Genomic DNA, 26,267 nt, shown 5'->3' on the forward strand with positions numbered 1-26,267 from the left:
TATGTTAAGCCAATGTGCCTGATTAACTATGGTTTTTAACTTACTACATTGTGTAAACCTAGCCAGCTGTGGTTCCTTAGTAAACCATGATTAAACCTTGGTTAATAAACCATGATCAGCATGTAACCTAGAGCTATATTGGTATATTGTTTTGTTCAGAGGGCAGTTCAGCTGATCGACATGAAAAGTACTGCCGAGATTTGGGTAAAATTCGTAATTGTATTGTTTCCTTAAAGCATAGTTAATTTGTTCTTCAGTCAGCATAGGCAATAATATAGAGGGACTGATGTATTCCAATTCTGGTGTTTTCTAACTTCACTATTCTTTGGGGGCCTCCCTTCGTGCTTCATTCCAAATAAGCAACATTAAATTCCATCAATTACCTGTTGAGAATTTGCTTTAGGAAACGGGTGTTTTCCAACTAAGGAAGACATAATAACACACTAAACAATCCTGCAGAATGATTGCCATCCTTTAAAATGTTTGCTCTGTTAATTAGAGGGGAAAATTGGGACTTAGGGAATGAATAGCCAGCCCTATTCTGTGCTATCCTGATTTTCAGTGTTTTATTTTTATGCCAGGATACCATTTCCCCACAGCCCTTCCCAACGAGTAACAACTATGAGACGGAGTTACACTCAACGTTGATGAAGGGAAGGGTCTCTGGGTCCCAGAACAATTCTTTTTCAACCGCTAAGTGTCCCTTCTCCGCTGTTCTGAAATATATAAATGAATTCCCACCATCTCCAAATCGCGCTGTTTTAAAATAAGAAAAACAATTTTAGATCAGAGAGTTGCACCCACGGATTGCTTCCATAAATGACATTCATTCTTTTCTTTTCTTTCTTTTTTAAAAAATAGGTGATCCTTGTACCATTTCGTCACAGATGGAACTGGAAGAAGCCTTCCGTTTGTACTGTCGGTACAGAGACGAAGGGCTTATTATTCATGGCAAGTTTTGAGACTTGTAGTTTAGCAAACCATTTTGTTGAGCTGTATCTTCTCAGATCAGAAATCCTGCTTCGGTTCTTCCATTCTGTCTTCTTTCTCAAGCAAGCGCAAAAGTGCAGGGTTTAGGCATCCACTGGCCTCTTCTTTGGATTGGTGCTGAACAACAAGATCTGACCTTTAGCCATTTTACGCTTATAACACAATCCTATCTACCTACCGCAACAAATAACCAGGAGGTGTGCTTTGTGGTCTCTTTGATACCAATGCCACTGGTGAAATTTCTTTTCTCTGTCTCGGCTCTGGAACATTTTCCTAAGAAGACCTACCTTGTATTAAAATCTCTTTGAGGACTTGGTGAAGATGCTCACTATTGGGGGAAGGGCCTTTACCATAGGAGTCTCTTGCCTCTTTTAACCAAATCACTCTTTTACGGGCTTTAAAAACGCTTGCTCACTGCCACTGGCGTGTTTCGTTGCAATTTTCTTGTCTTAGTGTTTTGTGTGACCTTAGGAGCCATGTAACCTTTTGATCAAGCAGAACTGGTGTATCAATGTCTTGATAAAATAAATGAGATGCGATTATAAATTACAAGCTGTTTGTTAAAAAAAAAAACCCACAGAAAAATCATAGGAATTTTATCTTCTGCAGATTCTGATTGTTCTGATTTGAATAATTTTATGCTTCCTTGTGTGAGATTGCTGCCTGCTCATCCTTTCCTTTTCCGAGGATTATTTTCACTGCCAATAACTCCTTTCTCTGCATGTTGCTGAGCCTGACTTTCCTTTCAGTAATTGGTGTTTGCAAAGAATTCTCATGTTTATAAAATTCCCAGTTTTGTGATTAAGGAAGTAGTCTGTCACTGTCACATTTATTCAAAAGACTGAGTAGCTAGGAAAGACTCCTCTGCAGGAAATATATTTATATATTTATGATGCGTATTTTATGTTTTTGATGCAGTCTTCCCAAGCATTCCAGAACAACCCGGCATGCGGTGTCCTGGTGAAGATCGTAAGTATCGGGGCACAAAATTCTGGTTTTTTAAAGAAAGTTTTAGCACATGCCTTCCTCTTTTGATTTTCCTTCAAAATATTTCTGGCCCGCAAAGGCAAAATGACAATGTAGTTTTGATGCATTGCTAGGCAGACATTTTCTCACATGGTAAATAATATTTAAATAGTGTGTTGTTTTATTCAAATTACCCCAAGGCATTCATGTAGCAATTGTCTGCCTTTCTTTCAAGCAGCATTTTAAATTTCACCCTGGAGTGTATGGTTGCTTTAGCAAAATTCTAGGGAAAACTACAGAGAGGTGCATTGTTGTGTCTGCATTCTCTGAAGTACCTTTTTTGCTCTAAAGAACTGCACATTCTTACTCTAAATCAGTATTAACTCCTTATTTGGAGGCCTTATTTTCCCAACTGGATTTATCTCAGTGGAGAAGAATACTAACAGCCTCTGACGTGGAAAGACAAACAGGCAGTTACTCATTTTAGAGTCTTTTGCTCCTGATGTAATTAGAAGGGGGAAAAAATTGAGTACATAGTGGCATCTCTGGGAAGGGCCAGGAAAATGAAGATGGTGGTTACAACTGTGTGATCAGCAAGCCATGTCCCTTTGTACATACCCTGTTTCCCCGAAAATAAGACTTCCCCAGATAGTAAGCACAATTGGGCTTTTGAGCGCATGCACTAAAATAAGCCCCCCCTGAAAATATTACAACGCAGCAGCCTTGAGATGACCACGCTCGCCGCCTCCTGCACCTCAAAAATAATAAGACCTCCCCAAAAATAGGGCCAAGCATGAGTAGTTAATGTAGGGATTCTGCTGAAGTTGCTCTAACCTATTTTGTAAACAGCCGCACCCACCTATATTAATAAATTATGGATTAAAAAGGGGAAAGATAATCCAATTTATGTAAATCTGGAGGTAATTCCTGTGAGAGAGTACTTGACAAGATTTTGCTTGTAGCTCTGTTCTAATTTCCATTTGCTTTTCATTAGGGACAGCAGGCAAATAAATACATTTTAAATATATATCGATATAGATAGATATGTATAAAGAAAACCAAGCAATTTTTGGTGAAACGAAACAGTTCAAAGTTGCATCCGTTGATTTTATAGTGTTTGGGAATATTATTCACTTCAACTGTCAACACAACATTATTGTTCCACGCTAAAACTTAACAACAAAGAGGAAGGAAAGAGGATTCTCATACTTTACAAAAGGACTAAAGGATTATATGTGAAAATCATATCCACAATATTTTAATCCTATTTAATTTGTCAGTTGGGACTCTAATAATTTAGCCCAGACTAACAGGACAAAGTTCATCACTGTCAGTAAGATTACCTCCTTCTGGCAATCAGACTAGTTAACTTTCCCTTTATTTAAATCTAAAACTTGGATCCTATGTCAGAAAAATAAGTCTTCATAAGTCAAATAAGGACTTCAATTCCCACAATTCCCCAGCCAGGGAATTGAAGCCCACCCATCTTAAAGTGGCCAAGATTGAGAAACACAATTTGAAGGATTTGTTTGGCTGGAGAAGAACCAAAGGGGAGAAAAATCTATAAGGAGAAGCTGTAAAGCTAGATGGGAAATACTTTTAAAACTGTCAAGTATTTTACTGATACAACTCTTACTTGCTTTAGGAAACAAGATTAACTAAACTAATGTTACCCTGCGGTAAGATGGGCAGCCAATAAATTTGATAAAGAAATGTTTGGGCGGAAAAACAGTTGCAACCAAAAACTGAGCGATCTAACAATCGTGTGAATGGAATTGGCATAAGGCTAGTTTCAGCACAGAGAAATGAATTGGATGTGGAGCTGGTTTCCCCCAGAATTATCCTCAGCGATTTGTTTTGCAAAAATTCAGTATTTGAGGAGATACTTCCATTCTTTTGCATGGAAGAAAAAACACGTAATGACTGTATTTCTATTTAGTATGTACCAAGAAACCCACATTAATTGTTGAGATTGATTATCAATCTGCCAGGTGCATTAATTAGCCTCTTCCAGGTGACATGAAACAAGAAATTGCTCTCTTGGATGCAGAACAGTTTTCTGTTTCTGTTTTGAAAGATTTTTGACTAGCAGCAATAATAATTTTAGCTTTACTATGATAGCTAGTAAATTGGGGTGGGTGGGGAAACCTTTGTCTAAAAGGCTATTCAATCCAGCTGGGTATGAGAGATATCAGACATGTCATTGGCATCAAGAAGAAAGTACAGGTTTTTTTTCCTCACAAAATTTGCTTGCAAAAAATTATTACCAACGCATAAATCCCTTTCTTTGCTAAATCGAATCAAGGTAAGTGGGACCAATACACAACTTGATTTGAATTACTGGGATAGTCTCGGATAATGATCGGCAGAAAAAAAACAACCCCTCACTTGACAAGTTAATCTTTCATTCAGCTCTGATGCTGCTCCGTGGCATTTAGCACTTTGAAAGACACATGGTGGAGTTGTCCCCCTATCTGACCGTGGTGTCATATAGATGCTTTTCACAAAAAACATTTAGAGACACTTGAAAGGTTATGCTTTGTATGATTAAAGATGGTTTTCCTCCTCTTCTGATTGGGTAGACATACAAGCAATATATACCTCTAGTTCTGTAAGCAATTTTGCCGTTCCTAAGCTATAGTGCAACCGAGAGTCAGTTGAAATGCTGGCTTGACTCAGAGTTCGCTTAAATAAGTAGTAATTCAGCGGCAAACTGATAACAAGGCAGCGTATTACTTGAAAAAGAAGTGAATTATTATGGGTGAAAGTTATCAATATCTTGAATACTTCATCACCATCACTTTAGCCATTATCTATCCACTGCAGAATGAAGGCCTCTTCCGCGTGTTTCCAACTCATACGATCCTGAGCTTTCTTTTGCCAATTGGGCCCATAATATTTGCAGATGTCATAGATCCATCTTGTTTTGGGTCTCTTGTGGATGCTTTTGATCAAGTGGTATCCATTTCTGTGACCCCCTCGGTCCACCTGACCTCAGTTCTTCTTGCGATGCGACCGGATCATTTCCACTTCTATCTTTTTACTCTTTGGGTGGCATCGCCAATGTTCGTTTCTTCTGTAATCCACATCTTGTCTTGTGATGCTGAGCATGCGTATTTGTCCATGGCTCTTGTCACTTTTTAAATGCTTGAATACGCCTAAATCATTATTGCTTGTGTAGGGTCTCTAATGGCAGTTGCCCTGTGGCGGATGCTTTGGGAGATGCAATACTAAACTCAACCCTCTTCACACGGACCATTGCTAATACTTGGAGCCAGATCGGCTGTCTCCAACCTTGTGGACTTCAACTCCCAGAATTCTCCAGCCAGCATGGCTGCCTGAGGAATTCTGGGAGTTGAGGTCCACAAATCCTACCAGTTGCTAAGTCTGGAGACCTCTGAAATAGGGGGCAAATTTGGGTTGAAACGGAGACCCACATCTGCATGAACCTTGGTTGGGTTGAGGTTTGATTGCTTTGATCAACTTCTTTTAATGACCCCCATAATCCTTTGCAGAGTGTGGGCAACTGAATGGATCTGTGTGTTTACTGGCTGGATGCCCTTCCTGTTGCCAATGCAGAGCAGATATATTATCATTGTGCCAGAGATAGAAACATCTTACCTAGGATTGAATTCACAGACTTCTGGTTGTGAGGCGAGATTGCTTTGATGCTATATTCAAATTATCTTGTCTTAGTTCTCTGGAATGAGAAATTTGCAAGTTTATATGGCAAAACAATTATGCCCTAAAAGTGTGTGCCATCTGCCCCCCCAAAAAAACTGGAGGTGCACTCCTACAGAGCCAGGCTATCTTAGGCCATCTTGGTATGATTTCATCTTAACAGGTACCCATCTTATGACTGTAAGAGGAAACCCCTAAGGTTCATATTTTGCAAGAAATGCATAGCAGAGGGTTTCTTGTCTCATTGAAAGGGTTATATAATAATAAATGGCTTTTACAATTTTGTCCTTGTAGAACATACTTTGAATCTTTACAGTATGGTTGATAGTCGCTGGAGAAATGTTTTTGTGCTCAGCTCATAAATAAATGGAAGGAAACACCCCCAACAGCTAAATGTAAAATATACGCTTCTATAAATCCACAGCTACATTGATTTAAAACACTGGCAGTTACCGCTCTGTGGTTTGTTACAAGCCATTGTTTCCACTGCGGGGTCAAAGCCCAACAAAATAGCAATAGCAATAGCAGTAGACTTATATACCGCTTCATAGGCCTTACAGGCCTCTCTAAGCGGTTTACAGAGAGTCAGCATATTGCCCCCAACAATCTGGGTCCTCATTTTACCCACCTCGGAAGGATGGAAGGCTGAGTCAACCCTGAGCCGGTGAGATTTGAACCGCTGACCTGCTGATCTAGCAGTAGCCTGCAGTGCTGCATTTAACCACTGCGCCACCTTGGCTCAATTCGCCTTCTTCACACAGATACAGCTAGTCCTCGACTTAACGACCAGAACTGAACATGCCTGTTACTAAGCGAGACCAGTTTGTGCACCATTTTACGACCTTTCTTGCCACAGTTGCTAAGGGAATCACTGCTGTTGTTAAGTTAAAAAAAATTATTTTTTTATTTTTTATAATTTACTTCTTTTCTGTCCTCCGGGATTGGGCGGCCTATAAATTCATTAAATACAAATACAAGTAACGCGATTAAGCGAATCTGGCTCCCCCCATTGACTTGACTTGTAAGAACGTGGTTAAAAAGTTGATCTCATGACCCCCAGGCGGGACGCTGCAACCGTCATAAATACGAGTCAGTTGCCAAGCGTCTGAATTTAGATCACAGGACTGTCAGGATTCTGCAAAGTGTAACTGAAAAATGATCTTTCTGTGCCATTGTAAACGGTCCCTATTGTAAGACGAGGGCTAACTGTAGTCACACTAACCCAGGGGTCGTCAACCTTAAAGTGCCACAAAGGTCCTAACCGGAAGCCCCCCAATCAATTCTGGAGCCAACAAGTTCAGTTCCCCCACCATAGAGTCTCCTCCTAGCACGGCGTCCTTTTCTCTCTACCTGTCCTAACCAAAAGCCCTATCAATTGTAGAGCCGACAGGCGATAGGGAGTCATAGCAGAGGAATAAAACGAGCCACATGCGGCTCCGGAGCCGCAGTTTGCTGATCCCTAAACCAACCATAGCTTTTAAAATAATTTTAGTGTATCATTAGTTTTAAAGATTAATCTCCAGGTAATGCAGTGTTCTCACCACAACAGAGCAGGCCTAAATAATCTTTGGGGACCCCTTTAAATTAGAAAAATTATTCAGTGATGCAAAGGAAGTGGCTTGATTTTGAGGAGATCTGGATTTTTAAACATCTAGTAAGCCTGTTGTAGCTGTTGCACTACCAGTTAGATGCACATGTTACCACAGAAGGGTGCGGAATCATGGCACCACCTCTCCAGAGCAATGGTGGGGGGGGGGGGGTGGAAATCAGATCTGTAAAAATAGACCCACTCGGTCAAGAGCTGAACCTGCGGCAATAACGATCAGCTACACTTATTAAAGATATCTCCACGGCATTATCTCACAAAGTCGCTTGATTTGACAGCCCCATTATAAATTATGGATTTGTATAGATTAGCGTAACTCGCCTGACCTAATTCTTCACTGATATGTGTAGGAAGCACGCTGTCCCGCTGTTTCAGTGGTCAGCCTGAATTAACACATGAAACACTTGAAAAGGCAGTTCCGGAGAAGACAGGTGATAAATGTCTTGGAGATACACTAAATTACTACCATATATTTCATCGTCCTCCAGTTCCGAAAAAGGTGTCTATAACTCGGGAACCAACGTTAATTGATGGCATTAATTTCCAACGATTAGCAGCTAATATCTGAAGCGGTTGTGTATAAATCAGTTTGTTTCAATTTATGTCATCATTAGAGGCTTTTAAACATCCAAATAATTTCCTTCTGTATACCCTGTACATTATCTGTCTATAGCCATGATGGCGAACTTATGGCACATGGGGCACGCAGATCCCTCTGCGGACATGCAAGCCGTCGGCCCAGCTCAGCCACACTGCGCATACCCGCGCGCCTCCCACTGGCCAGCTGATTTTCGGGTCTCTGCCGTGCATGCACAAGGGGCAGGACGCATGTAGAAGACATGTATGCATGTACTGGGGGGAAGTCGCGTACGCATGTGGGGAGGGAGGCACGGGGGGCAGTGCGCCCCCCTTCCCCGTGGCCTACTTTTGGTCCCAGGAGACTGCAGGGTGGCCTACGAGGCCCAAAACGGCCCATGCGCAGTAGATGGAGCAGGTGGGTGGGGTGTTATGCACACATTGCATTGTGGGTGCAGGTGCACAGGTGCGTGCTGTTGCATGCGCACACTTTCAGCATGCAACGACAAAAAGGTTAGTCTTCATAGTCTATAGAATAGTTTGTGCTCCACCATACATAGAATCAAGATCATGTGAAGTGTTGATACCAGTTTATAAGGCCTTGGGAAGGCCACACTTGGAATACGGCATTCAGTTTTGGTCGCCACGATGTAGAAAAGATATGGAGACTCCAGAAAGAGTGCAGAGAAGAGCAACAAAGAGGATTAGGGGACTGGAGGCTAAAACATATCAAGAACGGTTGCAGGAACTGGGTATGTCTAGTTTAATAGAAGGACTAGGGGAGACATGATCAAAGTCTTTCAATATCTCAGGGGCTGCCACAAAGAAGAGGGAGTCAAGATATTCTCCAGGGCACCTGAGGGCAGGACAAGAAGCAATGGGTGGAAACTAATCAAGGAGAGAAGCAATTTAGAACTAAGGAGAAATTTCCTGACAGTGAGAACAATTAATCAGGGGAACAAAAGTTGCCACCGGGAGTTGTGAATGCCCCAACACTGGAAGTCTCTAAGAAGATGTTGGATAGCCATTTGTCTGATACAGTATAGGGTTTCCTGCCTAGGCAGAGGGTTGGACTAGAAGACCTCCAAGGTCCCTTCCAACTCTGCTATTGTATTGTATACTGCTATAATTCTCACTAAAAATAACTCAACCCCCCCCTCCCCCCCAATCTCGGGGAAAGCTTGTTTTAATTGATCCTAAAATTCTCACTCATTCTCCTGTCTGGTTGTTTACAGTGAGCCATATTTACATTTCTGTGCCTGGGAATTATTTTGGGAGACCGGAGCGAGAAATTTCAATTCTCCCGTTTCCCTCAAAATAGGCTGCCACTTAAATTAGCAATCTGTTAGCACACGATCATTTTCTACAATGGGGAGAAAAATATGGACATTCTGGAATGAATCGAACAGACAGTGTGTGGTTAATTGTCCCTCCTCTCTTTATCATGAAAGCAGATTCTTGTTTGTATTAGGCGGTTACACAATGCTTACATTTACTGTTGTGTGAAGTAAACACTCTTTTGGGTGGGGGGGGGTTGCCGGTTTTTTTAAAGGGTCGCTTCCTCCAAATTTCTTGCAGACCTTTGAATTCACATCGTATCCTTAGCGTGATTTTTAAAAAAAAAACAAAATTCAGACTAGGAATTTTCTATTGATAGGATTATGTGGCAAAAGATACAACTTGTTTTTAACTACAGGTGTGACCAAAATTCACCCTGAAATTTCTGTTGTTAAGTGAGACAGTGGTTGAGTGAATTGTGCCCCGTTTTCCTTTCCACGTTTTGTTAAGTGAATCGCTGCGGTTGTTAAGTTAGTCACACAGTTGCCCTGAAGGTCGCAAAAGGGGATCATGTCAACTGTCATAAGTACGAATCAGCGGCCAAGCGCCTGAATTTTGATCATGTGACTGTGGGGATGCTGCGATGGTCATGTGTGAAAAACGGTCCCAATTCACTCCTCCCCGTGCTGATGGAACTTTTAACGGACACTAAACAAACTGTCATAGGTCTGGGGCGACCTGCACATTTGCAGCACTGTCATTTTCAAAGCAGACTTCCCACTTCCTCATTCCCCCCCCAAAAAAACCCCTCCCTGGAAATCCTCCCTCTATCCCCTCCCCTCCACTTCCTATTTGTCTCCACCAGTGTGTGCTTCTCCCAGGATTTTGTGGTGCGCGACCACATAGTTTCCTTCATTGGAGGAGGGCGATAAGGGCGCAGACAAGATAATACACCCTCTGATTTTTAGCATAAGCGGGGGAGGGTTTCCTGGGGAAGGGCTCATGGCCTCTGCTGGCTTCTGTATCAAAAGCATCTCCCTTCGGCAGGCTCAAGATCCCCCTGCTTAGCTGGGGAGGCCTAAGAGCCACCGATTTAGGCTGAACATTGGGAAATCTACTACATTCCCACGGCATTTAAAGTACATGCATTATTTTATTGGGGTTTGGGTTTTTTTTTTTGTATAGCACACACCCCTGGTGATGCTTTCCACTCTCTGCCTCGGAGAGAAAAATTGCTCTTTAAATTGCTTCCAGATGCAATCCTCAGCTGGCTCACCGCATGTCTGAAACCGTCTCTCCTTAAAACCCAATCAGTTCTCCCCTCCCTCCCTCCCTCTCCCTCCATCTCTCTCTCTCTCTCCCCCCTCCCCTCTTTCCAGACCCTTGCCAACGTACCCTTCCCCAAGGCACCTCTCCGTAACATTTGGGGAAACCGAGTCGTGCTTTTTTCTCTCCTCGCCTCCCCGGCATCCATGCCGTGTTTTAGTTGGTGCCTCGGCTGCCAGCGAGAGCCTCCCAAGGGGGCCAGTCCAACCCGAGCCTGGATACATGAGGCAGAGATGTGAGAGAACTAGGAGAACCAGCCTTCCATTAAATATTGGCTCTTAATATTCCGGCTTCTTCCCGCCCGCCGTCGTCCTTCTTTTTTTGGGAGGGGGGGGGTTGTCTAGCAGCCGCCAAACAGCAGCACCAGGAGCAGCAGCAATGAATTAGCCGGCAAGGAGAGCCCGGCAGCATCCTTGACTGCATTGTAAAGCATAACAAATTACATGCGGAGGAAGGAAAGGACTAAAACTCAGTGAGTAACGCTTCCACCCCCACCCCACCCCCCTTCTCCCTCGATTTCCTGTGTTTTTTTTTACTGCAATTGTTAGGGCGATGCAGTCGGTCTGGGCGCGGAGGGTGAGGGATTGTAACGGCAGCAGCACCAGCATTGGACATGCACTGGGGTGGACCAGTCCACCTTGCCCGTCGCCGCGGTTGCAACCCACACAGATCTCGCCGCTTATTGGGATGTAGCTGAGACAGCGCTGAGAAAGGCAGGGAGGGGGGGCCGGGGAGGGTTTGCCCTGAAAAGACGTTCCCCCGCCAGGTGACAGGCTTTAGGGAGGGGGGAGAGAGAGAGAGAGGGAGAGAGAGACCAGACAGAGGCGTCTGCGGAGGGATGCTGCTCGTCAGGGCCGATGAAGGAGATGTACCCCAAAAAACCTGACGGTACGTCTGCGGCCTGTTTTGTGGCGAGGAGGTGGTGGTGGGGGAGATGGTCGCCTTCTGGTTTGGATTTCTGACATCTTTCCGAAGCAGCAGCCTGGGAAAAGAGCGGGCGCCAGCATCCAGGAGAATAGAGATGGTACTGCATTGCTACATTAGGCGACATCGATCCGTTGAATGGGCAAATTGGATTTTGTGCGGGAGATCAGCCGGGGGACTCACCCCAAATCACTTTTTAATCCGGCTTTTTATTCCTTTCGTTTGTTTTTTTAAAATTTCCAGCCGAGAAAATGAAGAAAAGATGCTTTCGGTGGTTGTTGTTGTCGTGGTGGTGTAGCTGGGCTTTTCTTACTCATGCCCTTTTTATAGACAGGGGTTCCTTGGATGTGATGGTGGGAGTGGGCATGTAATTGGATTTGTTGTCAGGAGTCTTGGGCCTGTTTTATTTATTTTATTTTCACCTCCGACTTGCTTCGTCCGATACAGGTTGAATGTTTGATATTTGTCTGACAATGTCAGTGATCGGTGTGTCCCTTTGGCTGTGAGTGCCAAGGAAATCCGTAACTCCTTGCATGCTTTTCTGGTGCTTAGACAATATTTTCCCTCTGGACCCTCGGTTGTATCGTACAGAGGATGCTACGCATTGTTATCTAAAGGAAGAAAGTCATAGTGTAAGGTCCAATATGTGAATTGTCTCTCCGTTCCTGGCCCTGTAAACACACTGTGTGACTCACAGCTTTTCCCTTCAATTGTTGCCGTATTAGCAGCCATGCTTAGGTTATTCAGAGCACGTGAACGAGAACCCTTCCTCCCGCGAAGAAAGGAAGGAGCGTGAGAGATGATGAGGCAACTCTGGCGATAGCAGCTTTGCTTGCAGAGAGAGTAAACCTTTTGTGCTACGGCTAGCAAGGCAAAGTGTGGGGATTGGTTTTGTGTGGGTGTGTAAGGGAAATTGAAACCGGCGCCTTTGTGAAAATATAAATAAATTTGCCGGCCTGCATTTGCAGCAATTCAGGACTTCCAAGTCTGCTCCCCTCATTGAAACAGACTCTTTATTTTGGAAGAGAAACGCAGACCTTTAATAGGATAATTCCCATCTGATGTTTGTGGTTACCTAGTTGGAAGCGTTTATGTTTGGGGCAATAGCAAAAAAAAAAGCTGTCGTTCGTTCTTTCTTTCCTTCCTTCTTCCTTCTTTCTTTCTTTCTTTCTTTCTTTCTTTCTTTCTTTCTTTCTTTCTTTCTTTCTTTCTTCTTTCTTTCTCCCCCCCCAAACAACCGGAATTTCTTCCCTAAGGAAATATGCTTTTGAAACCCCAAGGGGCTTTTAAGAAGTGATCTTTATTTATTTATTTATTACATTTATATGATCTTCTCATGAGTTTGCTGTTTATAAAGAAGGGGGAGAAATAGCACCGTTCAGGCCCAACCTTTTTGGACACTGGAATGTGTGCGGTTGGTTCTTGAAAGAACCTTTGTTGGTTTTGAATTCTCGGAGTGCACATTTATCCCCCCCCCTTTTTTTAACACTTCGAACTTAGAGCAATGAGATGGAGGCCGTAGGGTTATTTCTAGCATTGGGGTGTGGTTTGTATAATCGTCACCACCACATACAATTAAGTATTGAAGCTATGTCATTGTTTTCTTTCTTCTTTTAATTCCAAGTATGTTAGTTCTATCTCTCAAGGCCTAGGACATAAATAACTTTATATATAAATTTATATTTGTAAATATTCAATCAGCAGGGGATGGATTTCCAAGCCTGGCTAGAGTGAAATTTTACTTATGCTATCTATGGTCAACTTTGAGGGGTCTTTGGTGCTCTCTGAGCTTGCTTGTTTTCTTGCAGACGTTTCATTGCCCAACTAGATAACACCATCAGTGCTAGTTAAGGAATGGGATTTGTTCTCAGTTTATATTCTGATAGCTTGTCTATCTGGGTGGGTGGGGGCGATTGAGATTCTTTGGGTGAGCTGGGGTAGTGCTTGCTTGATGGTTCGTCTGAAGTTAACCTTGGAGCTAATCTATGCTGATCTGCGTTCCGATTACTGGTGGAGAGGTGCTGGTGTCTTTTTATCTTTTGGGCTGGGTGATTGTCTCATTTGCATAGTCTATACCCTGTTTCCCTGAAAATAGGACCTCCCCGGATAATAAGCCCAATCGGGCCTTTGAGCACATGCGCTAAAATAAGCCCTCCTCCCAAAAAATAAGCCCTCCCCAAAAATAAAATAAGACCTTGTCTTACTTGTGGGGGGGGGAACATGGTAGATGTTGTTGATGTCTATGTGTCTGTTGATGGCTGATTTATCAGAGTGTCAGGCTTGTAGGATCAACTTCACAGAATTGGAGGAAATGGTTTTTTTTAGGATATTTCACTTCCACTTTTCATTGATGAATAGGTACCGTATTTTTGGAGTATAAGATGCACCTTTCCCCCCCCCTCAAAAAAGGATGAAAATCTGGGTGCATCTTATACACTGAATACAGCATTTTTTTTGCCTCCCGAAACCCCGCCTCCTTCACAAAAATAGACGCGCAGAGGGTTTGGGAGGCCTGCAAAGTGCTCCTGGGGGCTGGGGAGGGCAAAAATGAGTGAAAATGGGCCGTTTTTTGCTCGTTTTTGCCTCCCCCAGCCCCCAGTAGCACTCTACAAGTCTCCCAAAGTCTATGCATGCCCTGTTTTTTGCAAAAAAAAAAAATGGGCCCGTTTTTGCAAAAAAAAATGGCTGGAGTTTTGCTCGTTATTGTCCCCCCCCCCCCCAGTCCCCAGGAGCACTTTGCAGACCTCTCAAACTATCTGCATGTTCTGTTTTCCATAAAAAAATAGGCGTGCAGAGGGTTTGGGAGGCCTGCAAAGTGCAAAAACTTTTTTTAAAAAAAAATTATCTCATCAAAATCTTGGTGCGTCTTATACTCCGAAAAATACAGCAATTGAGAATCCCCATGAATGGCAGTCCCCACAGGCGTCTAAAACTCTCCATCTTTTGAATCACGGTTAAGTAAACAGGATTATTGCATCTGTGTTGTGTTGTGTGGGTGACGCTTGTGTCCCCCATCCAGGCTTCCAAGTCACTTCCGTTAAAGATTATTACAGCCCTGTCTCGTGTTTATGTTGCCATTGTTTCTTGAACGCTCTTTTGTCAAATTGGATCATAACTGGCTGGCGTGCCGGTTATTTCAAATGGCAGCTATGCTGAATGTGCTGCTTTTTTTAAAGTACTTTTTCCTTTACGTGCAGAAGAATCATGAGCAAAATGGGAATCTCAAGGTTGGGGTTTTTTTGGTCCAAAGGGCAAATCTGATTCTACTTCAACTTACATGGTTTGGGGAGTTTTGCGAGATGGTAAGTAGAATCAAAGGCAATGGGGGAATCGGGGCTTCTGGAGTTGGATGAAATAGATGTGAAAAAACCTGTTGTTCAAAAGTGCGGCCTTTAAACCTGCCCATCTCTAATTGTTGCTTCTTTCGAAATTGTCCCACGAGTCAGTGTCTAATCCAGGTGGGTGATGTAACAAGTAAGATTCACAGCATGGCTGCAGATCTGTTGATGTAAGAGATTTAAGAGATATTACTTTGGGATAATATTTTGGTCTTGTGTTAACTCCAAGAAGAAGGAACTTGGTCATTCAACAGGCTTTCCTGCATGAGGTGATTGTCCCTTCAGATGAGCAAACAAGAATTGTGACACAAAAGACTTACGTATGGCTATTAACATCTGTATTTCTCATCAGTAAAATAGAATAGAATAGACTTCTTCATTGGCCAAGTGTAATTGAAAGTAGAGTAGAATAGAATAGAATAGAATAATAGAATAGAACAGAACAGAATAGAATTCTTTATTGACCATGTGTGATTGAAGGTAAAGTAGAATAGAATAGAATAGAATAATAATAGAACAGAACAGAATATAATTCTTTATTGGCCAAGTGTGATTGGATACACAAGGAGTTTGTCTTTGGTACATAAGCTCTCAGTGTACATTAAAAATACATTCATCAAGAATCATAAGATACACTTCGTGATAGTCATGGATATTAAATAAGCAATGAAATCATTCTAGGAACTAAATAATATAAATCATAAAGATACAAGCAACAAGGTTATAGTCATAAGTAGGAGGAGATGGGTAATATGAAGGATGAGAAGAACAATAGTAATGCAGTCTTAGTATTACTTACACATATGTATTCAAGAGGTAAGCAGACTTTGAATATTCCAGGGAGATTCTGATGCACTTGTGAATGACTCAAGGGGACAAGCCATGTTCTGAGAAGCCACGATTGACATGGTTAAACAAAGGCAACTGTTGTAAAAGCGTGGGTAATTGTGAGCATAAGTCTGGGTAATTGTAAGCATGAAAGAGTACTAGAACTTGGAAATGGAAATAAAGGATATTAAATTGAATGTATTTGGATAAGCATACAGGAGCGACCAACATAAATCAGTTTAAATTAGATGATTACATGGTTGAAGACTTAGGCCATAGAAAGGAACGTTAGGACAGCAACATTAAAAAATCATTGCTGAGTGTGGTGCTGGACTTTTACCCAGTAAACAGAGGATCATATCTATTAAAATGAAGAGATGAATATACATTCAACATCATTGACACATACTCTAGATGTAATCTCAGGAATTATATAAGGGTGGAAATTACAATATCAAGAGAAGACTACTAATTTGTGATTGAAATGAACGTATGGATTGCAATAATGTTGGCAATAATAGAATTTTGTAAGGAGAATTGTTCATTTATTGCTAGCCTCTGCTTCAAACGATCCATGGACATCTGCAGGTATCTAACATGGGATAAGGAAACACACAGTGGGAAAATGCAGTCCAGCAACTAAGATGTTATGGAACAGATCTTGATCGTATTAAATGCAGAGAAATACAGTGCATGAAAGATTTGGCTTGTAGGAAATGCACTCAGAATATAAGATCCCCATAAGAAACAGATTCATCATCCATAGCTTATGTGGAAGAGAAACTGGGAAGCTAAGAAAGAGATAGCAGGTAGGAAATCCAAATGGAAGTTTGGGGGTGGGGGGAGAGTTTTAAAATTTAAAAGAGGAAAAGATCCCATGGAATAAGCTTTCATAATCGCTGAAGAAAGATGGTTGGCCTTGAATGATTGCACAATGACTAAATTCAGACTTCTGGTGTGAAGCCAGGAGAAGACACAACAACAGCTCATTCAAGGACGCAATCAGGGGAGGAAAATGGAGATAAGAGATTAGGGAAAAAATCACTGAAAAAAGCACCGCGAAGCTAGCAATACTTGAGAATAATCACAAGATTTGACTGTAGCAGATAAGTTTAAAGGAAAATGAAGTGACTGAAATGCAGATGATAAAATCTGCATTTTGTCACTCTGTCTTTTCCTGTCTTTCCTAAGGAATATCCACATAGCTTTGACGCCTTTCTGTTCGCTTCTGGGCATTATTATCTTACTTTCATCATTCCCGTTTGATATACAGATTTAACACAGATAAAGTTTTGCTCCTAAATAGAAGTAAATGCTGGTTTTAGTCTCGTTGGGAGTTGATCCTGGCTTAATCTTGAGCTGGGTTTAAGGCAAGTGAAAAAAAGGGCTGGGAAGAATGCCTTCCCATGTTCTTGAAGAGGGACCTCCAAACTTGGCCACTTTAAAACTTGTACACTTCAACTCCCAGAATTCCCCAGCCAGTGCTGGCTGAGGAATTCTGTGAGTTGAAGTCCACAAGTCTTAAAGTACTCAGGTTTAGAAATCCCTGATCTTGAACAAGAGAAAATATTGTATTTTCATTACGCCTGTAAACTGAGAAGGCTGTTAAAAATAACCATACGTGGGACTTCAGGTTCATAGCCATGGTAATAAAGGTGCCTTTATTAGCTCAGTTCTTATTAGGAAGTCGCTTAATTCATCATGTAAACTTTTTCCAGTGAAAACAAGGGACAGTTCTTCCTGCTGTTTACCTAAGACTCAAAACGGGGCAGTTAACTTGTGTGATTGAGGCTGCAGGCGTGAATGTGGTAAGACTGACTCATCCACGCAGACTTTCAGAAAACTCCCTCATATTGAGTTGAAAACTTCAACTCATTTTGAAATTTTGTTAGCCAACAAACGCATTACAAAGTCCATTTGTTGTGAGTACTCTAGTAAAGGCCAAAATTGTGTGTCATATGGTAAGAGCAAATTTGACCTTGATGTATATCCTACTGGGCTGGGTCTTGAGGTGAGGCTGATTATAATCTGCAGTTATATCAAAAATGCCAAGTTGAAGGGTCAGTCCATGTGAAACTGTAGATAAGAATACTAACTTATCAACTAAGATACAGTTCGTACATTTAACTAAGGTATGTTGGGAAATACTAAGCAATCTGCCTATAAAATCTGTCCCATTTTGGGTGTCAAAATTTGTGCTTTGATTAGTGAACTGTGGTGGCCTTCAAGACAATACTGGAAATCCGCAACTTATGACCACAATTGAGCTCAAAAAGTCTATGACCAAGCGAGACAGTTGCTAAGTGAGTTTTGACCCCATTTTACAACCTTTCTTGATACAGTTGTTGAGTGAATCACTGCAGATGTTACGTTAGTAACATGGCCATTAAGTGGGTCTGGCTTCCCCATAGATTTGGATTGTCAGAAGGTCTCAAAAAGGGGATGACGTGACACACACACCCTAGGACACTACGACCGTCATAAATACGAACCAGTCGCCAAGCGTCTTGAGTTTTGGTCACATGACCCTGGGGATGTCATGGCGGTTGTAGACATGAAAAACGTCACTTTTCCCATTGTAACTTCAAATAGTCACTAAACGAACTGTTGTAAGTCGAGGACTACCTGTGCAAGAACTGCAGAGAATCAGAATGGCCAACCTGATGATTAGTAATTAGAGAGATCTGGCTAAGAAGACCAGATGTGACTCCATTAAAGGCATATGATTAATTCCTCTTGGCTAGGAATTGTCTTAATAGCTACTTCCTGGATAACGAAGCATTGATTATCCAGCGTTTCTCCTTCGTACGTCACCATCATTTTAGTGGCCACTGCGACTCGTTTTGATAATCCACGTTCTTGTTCCTCGATCCGTGTAGGAGACAGAGGGATATAAATGTAAGAAAAGGTAATGATGGTCATTGAAGAATGTAGAGAAGACGGTAGCTTGTGACCACGTTGCAGTTCAGAACGTTCCTCGTCCAATGATTTTCTGGAAGGATTCTGTTGCATTTCCTTGTGTCCGGCTTCACTTGGATTTAAGCCTTTTCACAAAGGTCCTTGACTGCTTCAGATCCTAACAAGTGACTTTTCCAAGGCTCTGGTACCCAAACATAATTTTCCACTTAGGAGTTCAGCTTTCATCCCTCCCCTCTGGGCCAAGCCAAGACATTGTCCACACTGAGAGGAAGAACAAAATACCTATTTGCAGTTGTGTACTACTTGGGCGCCAAAGAATGGAGGCCTTTGAACTCTGGTGCTGGAGAAGACTCCTACAAGTCCCTTTGGACTGCAAGGCGATCCAACCGGTCGGTCCTAGAGGAGATCAACCCTGACTGCTCTTTAGAAGGCCAGATCCTGAAGCGGAAACTCAAAAGACTTTGGCCACGATGAGAAGGAAGAAGGACTCCCTGAAGAGCCTCATGCTGGGAATGATGGAGGGCAAGAGAAGAAGGGGACGGCAGAGAAGGAGGTGGCTGAATGGAGTCACCAAAGCAGTCGGCGTGAGCTTCAATGGACTCCAGAGGATGGTGGAGGACAGAAAGGCCTGGAGGAAGGTTGTCCATGGGGATCGCGATGGATCGGACACGACTTCGCGACTAACAACAACATTACTTCAGCACTGTCCAAAGAACAGTGCCTTCAACAATTCATGAGCAATCTGAACCAGCTGAGATGGTGTAGTAGACACTATGCGCCTTCCTGTGCGTTGACACCTCATCCCATCGCATGAGGGTGCAGCGGGAGATGGACTTGAAATGTTCCCCTCTAGCTGGCTGCAAAATCAAGTGCGATTGTTGTGCCCCGTTTTCCAGATGGGTGTGTTTAGAAACAAAATTGTCAGAAAAGATGATCTTCCATCCACCAGGGAGGCCTCTAGACCTGTCAACCTCACAAATTTTCCTTGAAAGAACTTCATTCCATCTGAATATTATTTCATAATCCCCAAAGCTATTCCGGTCAATATTTTAATGCTGTGAGTTCACCGCACAAATTTAAGAGTTTATTGATTTGCAGAGTTGTGCTCATTGGAACCGGAAGCACGAATGGCATCTGTTCAGCAAGCGGTGCGTCGTTTGTGAGCTTCTGTTTTAGTTTCAATAATATTTATGGTTTATATTTAGCGTACGAATTTCAATACCCTTCAAGGGAATTTCAGTGAGTGGTCTGGCAGGCAGCAGTTGAGTTTTGAGTTGACTCCCAGATGGATGTTGGGGCTTTATAGTACTTCAAAGTCTGAGACACTTTCTAAGGCAGAAACATCATGTGCAAAAGACACAATTGCAACATTATATTCTTTGGGGCTCAACAATTCACAGTAATTGAGCAAAAAGGATACTTCTTAAAGAATAAATTGGATGTTTTCTCAATGCTGTTGGAGATGAAATATTTCATGGATCACCCCCAATCTAGGAAGTTATGGTTGCCTTTTCCTTGCGTTCGCAATTAAATGCTCTGTCCTTAGAAATAACTTTTGATCTGTTGGCCACGTTGCCAGTTATGGGAATTGCATCTGACTGATTTTACCTTTTCAGCTTTTTTTACAACCAAGTCAAGGGATGATAATAAAACCGAATCCTGAGATTGTGAATATTTGACATTATTATATTTGGATATTTGAAGTCTTAGTCACTGCTCAGTGGCTAAGACTTCAAATATCCAAATATAATAACGTCAAATATTCACAATCACAGGATTTGATGAGAAAGGTTGGCAGTTCGAATCCCTAGCACCACGTAATGGAATTGAGCACCCATTACTTGTCCCAGCTTCTGCCAACCTAGCAGTTCGAAAGCAGGTAAAAAATGCAAGTAGAAAAATAGGGACCACCTTTGGTGGGAAGGGAACAGCGTTCCATGCGCCTTCAGCGTCTAGCCACATGACCACGGGCACATCTTTGGACAGCACTGGCTCTTTGGCTTTGAAACGGAGATGGACAGCGCCCCTTAGAGTCGGGAATGACTAGTACGCTTGTGTGAGGGGAACCTTTACCTTTAAGAAGTCTCTTCAGTGGGAGGTGTAATGATCCAATCGGGATCCTGTATGGCTTTTACAATATAATGAAGTCCCGAAATGAAATTCTAGAAAGATTAATATTGCAATGCAGGTTCGCTTAGTGACCATTCAAAGCTACAACAGCATGGATAACAGTGCCTTATGACTGTTTTTTCATACTTACGACCGTTGCAGCATCCCCATGGTTACGCAATTAAAATTTGGATGCTTAGCAATCGATTCATACTGACGACGGTCGCAAAATCACAGGGTCATGGGATCCCCTTTTGCGACCTTCTGATAAGCAGAGTCAGTAGGGGGAGCCAGATTCACTTAACAACGGTGTGACTATCTTAGCAACCGCAACGATTCACTTAATAATTGCAGCAAGAAAAAATGTAGAACGGGGCAAAACTCTCTTAAGAAATGCCTCGCTTAGCAACAGGCAAGTTGGGCTCATCTGTGGGCGTAAGTCAAGAACTGCCTGTACAATTTTTTGGTTTGTTTTGCATCTTTTATTTTCAGAACTTGCTCATGGCACTCCCAGTTTATTATGTGTATTCAGGTTTTGAAATATGAATGATAATGAGAGAAAGCAGCAGGAAAATGTCAAGAAATAAACAGAAATAAAACAGTAAATTATGAAACAGCAGCTTCAAAGCAGTCCCGGGAGAATCAGTTGCACGAGGCCCCAAAAAAAAGGAAAGAAAGAAAGAAACATCGATGGGTGAAAAGCATAAGATCAGTCTTGCATAAATAGCACCTCTCAGTACAGGGGGACGATACATGAAATTAAGAAATATTTCTCCTTGGAAATCTCCTTGGAGATATTTCTCCTTTGAAGGGACGCGGTGGCTCAGTGGCTAAGATGCTGAGCTTGTCGATCAGAAAGTTCGGCAGTTCGAATCCCTATGTAATGGGGTGAGCTCCCGTTACTTGTCCCAGCTTCTGCCAACCTAACAGTTCGAAAGCACCTAAACAATTTATAAAAACAAATCTATCTAATCAGCAAAACCCAAAATCAAAGTTTCGTGTCCCCCCCCTCCTCAGGCACAAAGTCCAAAAGTGGTTTCCAAAGAGAAACGAAATGGCCTTCTTTTCTTTAATCAAAGAGGTCCATTTAGCCATCCCTGCTAACGCCAAAAATGAATAAAAGAAAGGTTTGATGAGATGCTAAGTTTATGTCTTGCCTTGCCTTTATTTTTCCTTATAGAAATCCTGCCACGACTGGGCTGGTGTTTACTTAGCTATAAACAACAGTTTAATAAACAGCATTTAGCAATTTCTGTCTTTTGGTGATGGAGTAACATTTATTAGTTTTGGCTTACTCGGGAGAAAACGTGCCCCAGATCCCCATTCAGTCAGCTTCTTTCCTGGTTCTCCATAGAATAATTTTGTTTACCGAAAAGATAACAGTTCCATCAAGAGAAGTTAAGGGCCTTTTTACGGTGTCGTTTTTGCTAGAAGGGAAAAGAACTAAATTAAAATGTTTTAACAACGGTGTCCTTCCCTCAAAGCGGTTTTGAAGCTGATTTCGCCTCTCTAGGTGCCTCTTTCCTAATTTGTTCTCTGTAGCTTGTGATGTTGTTTAAGCCGTAAACTGCTTGTGGGAAGATGCATTAGCTGTTGTTTTTTATTTAAAAGAAAAAAAAACTTGCAGGTTGGCATACTGCTAAGCAGTGACAATTGTCAACCATTTAACAAGAAGGTTGAGAATGGATGACGCTTCTTTCTTAATGTCTTAATGTCTTATGGCCCATACAAAGCTGTCTTGTCCAATGTTTTATTGACTGTGACAAGAAGTTGTTTAGTCGTTGAACTCCACTGGCATAATTCTGGACAGCTAAACTTCTCAACTTTTTTGAATACCTGTTAAAATAGCTGTCTCATAAAACACTCCCAGCACAGATAAGTATCCCCTTCTCTTTAACGTATGATGTCAAGGATGAAATAGGAAATATAGATACAACCTTACTGTTTGAAGTTAAAACAGCACTGAAAAGAGGGACTCATGACCAGAGGTGGGATTCAAAAATTTCAGCAACCAGTTCTCTGCCCGGTTGCTGGGTGGGCGCTGCCACGGTGGGCATGGCTTACTCAACCTTCTGCACTACAGTAGGGGGGACATTTTTGCCCTTCCCAGGCTCCAGAGGCCAGAAATGGGCCAGTTTTCGGACTTCCAGAACTTCCAGGAGGCCCATTTTTCACCCTTCCAGAGCCTTACCTGCCAACCAAAATGGACCGCGTGGAGACTCCTGGGAGGGGTAGGGTGGGCGTGGCCATCCAGTCCTTGCAAAGCAGATGTAAAATTAACATCAGGTTTGCCCAAACTGGTCTGAACCAGCTGAATCCCACCCCTGGTCATGACTGTTTTCCCATGCTTAATGACCATCTGCGACTCTTGAAGGCAGCCACCAATTTACTCCAAGTTCTGCAATGGGCTGGCTCCAAAAAAAGAGGCAGCTGCTTTAAAGAGTTGTGGGCCATGTTTGCCTGCCAATGCGATCCCTGAGGCCTTTTCTTTCCGAAACGCCCCCCGTTACCATCCGCTGTAGCTTTTAAAGCCAGGTCTGCCACCTCTGCATAAAAGATAAGACTCTATTCCCGCTCCAAGGAACATATTTGGAAGGGAAGATCGGTGCTGCTATGTTGCAATGTTTACTTAGAAGCCTGGCAGGGCATAAACAGTGCTGGAAGACAAGGTCTTCGCATGGGGAATTCCCTGCAGGTTGATAAATTCACAGCCAGCAGGAGAACGTTTGATCAGCCAGTGTCCCATTTTTAGAAACGTCTCTCTAGGTTTTGTGGCAGGAAAAACCCTTTTACTTGGTAGCAACATTAACAGATTGCCACTGGTCTTGGATGTTGCCTGAAGTCGAGCAATTAACCGGCGATAGATTGACTAAGGGAAGATTAAAGAGCAATCGATTCGTTCTCAAAGTGGAGCCCTTTGTACGGCTGGCTCCTGATTTGCACCTGCAGCTGGTGGTTTTCCATTAGATGGCAACCGGAAGCAAAGCTGGAAACCCTTGTGCTGTCATCCCAGGACAGTTCCTGCATCAGTGTAGCCCAGGGTTTCTCAACAGTGGCCACGTTAAGACTTGTGGATTTCAACTCCCAGAATTCCCCAGTCAGCAAGTTTCAGAAACACTGGGTTAGCCACTCTGTGTCTGATGAACGGAGCTGCAGCTCACCAATGGCCTTTGAATAACATTTAGGAGTTGGAAAAGGGCTACTTTCCGACCGTCGACTAGCCAGCTCTCCTTCTGCACTATCACTAAGCCTTGTAGTTTGACTTAAGCGGCCTTCTTCATATTCACTTCTCAGATGTTTCCCCGATGTTTCCCCAGTGCAAAGTTTTGCATTTATTTGTGTAGAGTCTATTAAAGTTAACAGGGCTATTAGTACTGGTTTTGTCTTCCTTCCTTCCTTTCTTCTTTCTTTTCTCTTTTTTTTCTTTCGTTTTTCCTTCCTTCCTTCCTTCCCACCCCTCCATCCATCCATCCTTCCTTTCTTTCTCCTCCCCCCCCCACCTTGCTTCCTTAAATTTCATTTTAGCTCCCCATTTTTTTCAGCTTGCTTCGAAGGCTAACTTGCTACCGTTTGGAGCCAACCTTCCATGTGGAGTTATGACTCAGCAGGTATTTTAGAGTGGAAGATTTAATTGTAGGAGGGGTGAGATTTGTTGAGCATGAGTCAGGTCTTTGATCTAAAACTCAGTGAAAAGCTTGTTTTGGTCTCCGATTTGAGCATAACTGCATATGTTCTGTGATATTCTCATAAATGCACCGTTTTTGTTGGTCGTGGAGTGTTTTCGAGTGGCTTTTATAGCTAGTCCTCACGTTGCTTGGCAACTGTTGGAAGTTATGATGGACCCCCACTCCGAAGTTCCAGTGCGCCCCCCTCCCTCCGCACAGCCATGTCACTTGCCTTTCAGGTACTCAACAACTGACTGCACTTACGGGCTGTTTGCAACGTCCCGCAGTCACATGACCACGATTTATGACGTTTTCCCCCTCCAAAAAACGCCCTTCACGTCTAGTTTTCAGCAAAAATGCCCCGCAGCAAGCAATGGCTTCGCTTACTAACCACAGCATTCACTTTACATCGACCGCAAAAAAAAAAGCTTTAAAGTTAGATCAGTCGCATGGGTGACCTGCTTTATGACTGTAATGGATAGGCTCCATTAGGTCATAAGTCGAGAACTACCTCTATTTTCTTTCATTGGTGACCTTTTACCTTTTACGTGCTTGTCGATGGGTTTAGATTTTTTTTTTTTTTTAGATTTTATTTAGCATTTATAGGCCGCCCTTTTCCCTGAGGGGACTCAGGGCGGCTTACAATAGTAAGGGAAGGGGAGTGAAAGACAAAATACAAAAGAAAATGTGAAATAACTAAAAAGTACTAAAACACAACATTCACTCAGTATTCGCGAGGGGCAAGAAAATTTATCCCCAGGCCTGACGGGCTAGCCAGATCTTGAGGGCTGTACGGAAGGCCTGGACTGTGGTCAGGGTACGAATCTCCACGGGGAGATTGTTCCATAGCGTCGGAGCAGCAACTGAGAAGGCTCTCCTCCGGGTGGTTAATCTCCCTTTTCTTTTAACCCTTTAATTCAGCTGTCTGGGAAGCTCCTCTACAAAGTCCAATAGAGCCATTACGGCTGCTGTAGTTATCACCAACTAATGGAGAACTCCAGTCCAAAATCTTAACGCTTCCTTAGCTGCTGTTAACAACCGATACTCTTAAGGCAGGTTGTCAAAATCAATCCCTTTCATTTGCAGTAACTAGCATTACAATGTAGAGTCCCAGTTTTGGAGAGCTCATTGGACTAAATATCAAATTTCAAGGTCAGATTCCAGAATCTCCCACAGCATCTTTTTACAACTAGTTCACATCTTTCTTGCTATTTCGAGACCCAAAGGGACTTAATTTTCTTATTCCCCTTGCGCCGATCAACGACTGTGTAAACAGTGAGAGGTTATCCCAGAGAAGTTTGCTTTTAAAGAATTAAGGCTGCTTTAGATCCTTAAATAGAACACGGTATGGAATATTTCCATTTAAGAGGGACGTGGGGGCTCAGTGGCTAAGATGCTAAGCTTGTCAATCAGAAAGGTCTGCAATTCGGTGGTTCGAATCACTAGCGCTGCGTAACGGAGTGAGCTCCCGTTACTTGTCCCATCTTCTGCCAACCTAGCAGTTCGAAAGTACGTAAAAAATGTAAGTAGAAAAATAGGAACCACCTTTGGTGGGAAGGGAACAGCATTCCGTGCACCTTTGGCGTTGGGTCATGCCTGTCACATGACCATGAAGACGTCTTCGGACAGCACTGGCTCTTCAGCTTTGAAACGGAGATGAGCATCGTCCCCTAGAGTCGGGAATGAATAGCACATATGTGCGAGGGGAACCTTTACCTATGGAATATTTGGGAATGAGCTATCGGGAAACATTTGCCACCACGTGCTATCAAATTATTTCTAAACCAAAATGTATTGGAGAGCAGGTGAAAACACCTGAGAATTGCTTCCTTACAGATAGAAAAATCTAAAAGGTTTGTCGAAGTAATCAAATGATCTAACTTAACACAAGAAAGCTATACTTGATCCAACCGTGATGCACTCTAGATTTTTTTGTGTTCTGGTGATTATGGAACTATCTTTGGGAAACGCATAGCATCAGGCAAACTCCACAGTATACCCCTTACAATGAGGTACATATACATCTATATAATTGATAAATGGGAAGCATTCTTCCAATAG

The 26,267-nt window shown here is 42.6% G+C and overlaps 1 protein-coding gene across 3 annotated transcripts in view; it reads left to right on the plus strand.

Annotated features, from left to right (window-relative positions):
* Positions 1-26,267, plus strand: part of PRKCZ (protein kinase C zeta) — a 74,242-nt gene that overhangs the window by 10,019 nt on the left and 37,956 nt on the right. For all 3 annotated transcript variants that reach the window (XM_087702371.1, XM_087702369.1, XM_087702370.1), the window contains exons 5-6: positions 862-951; positions 1,909-1,959. In XM_087702371.1, coding sequence (XP_087558497.1) covers positions 862-951; positions 1,909-1,959 — 141 coding nt within the window. The remainder of the gene's footprint in view (positions 1-861; positions 952-1,908; positions 1,960-26,267) is intronic.

The sequence above is a fragment of the Thamnophis sirtalis genome, unplaced genomic scaffold, assembly GCF_051295495.1.
Source record: "Thamnophis sirtalis isolate CommonGarterSnake01/CBP01778 unplaced genomic scaffold, rThaSir2_p1.2 scaffold_15, whole genome shotgun sequence".
NCBI classification, from domain to species: Eukaryota; Metazoa; Chordata; class Lepidosauria; order Squamata; family Natricidae; genus Thamnophis; species Thamnophis sirtalis.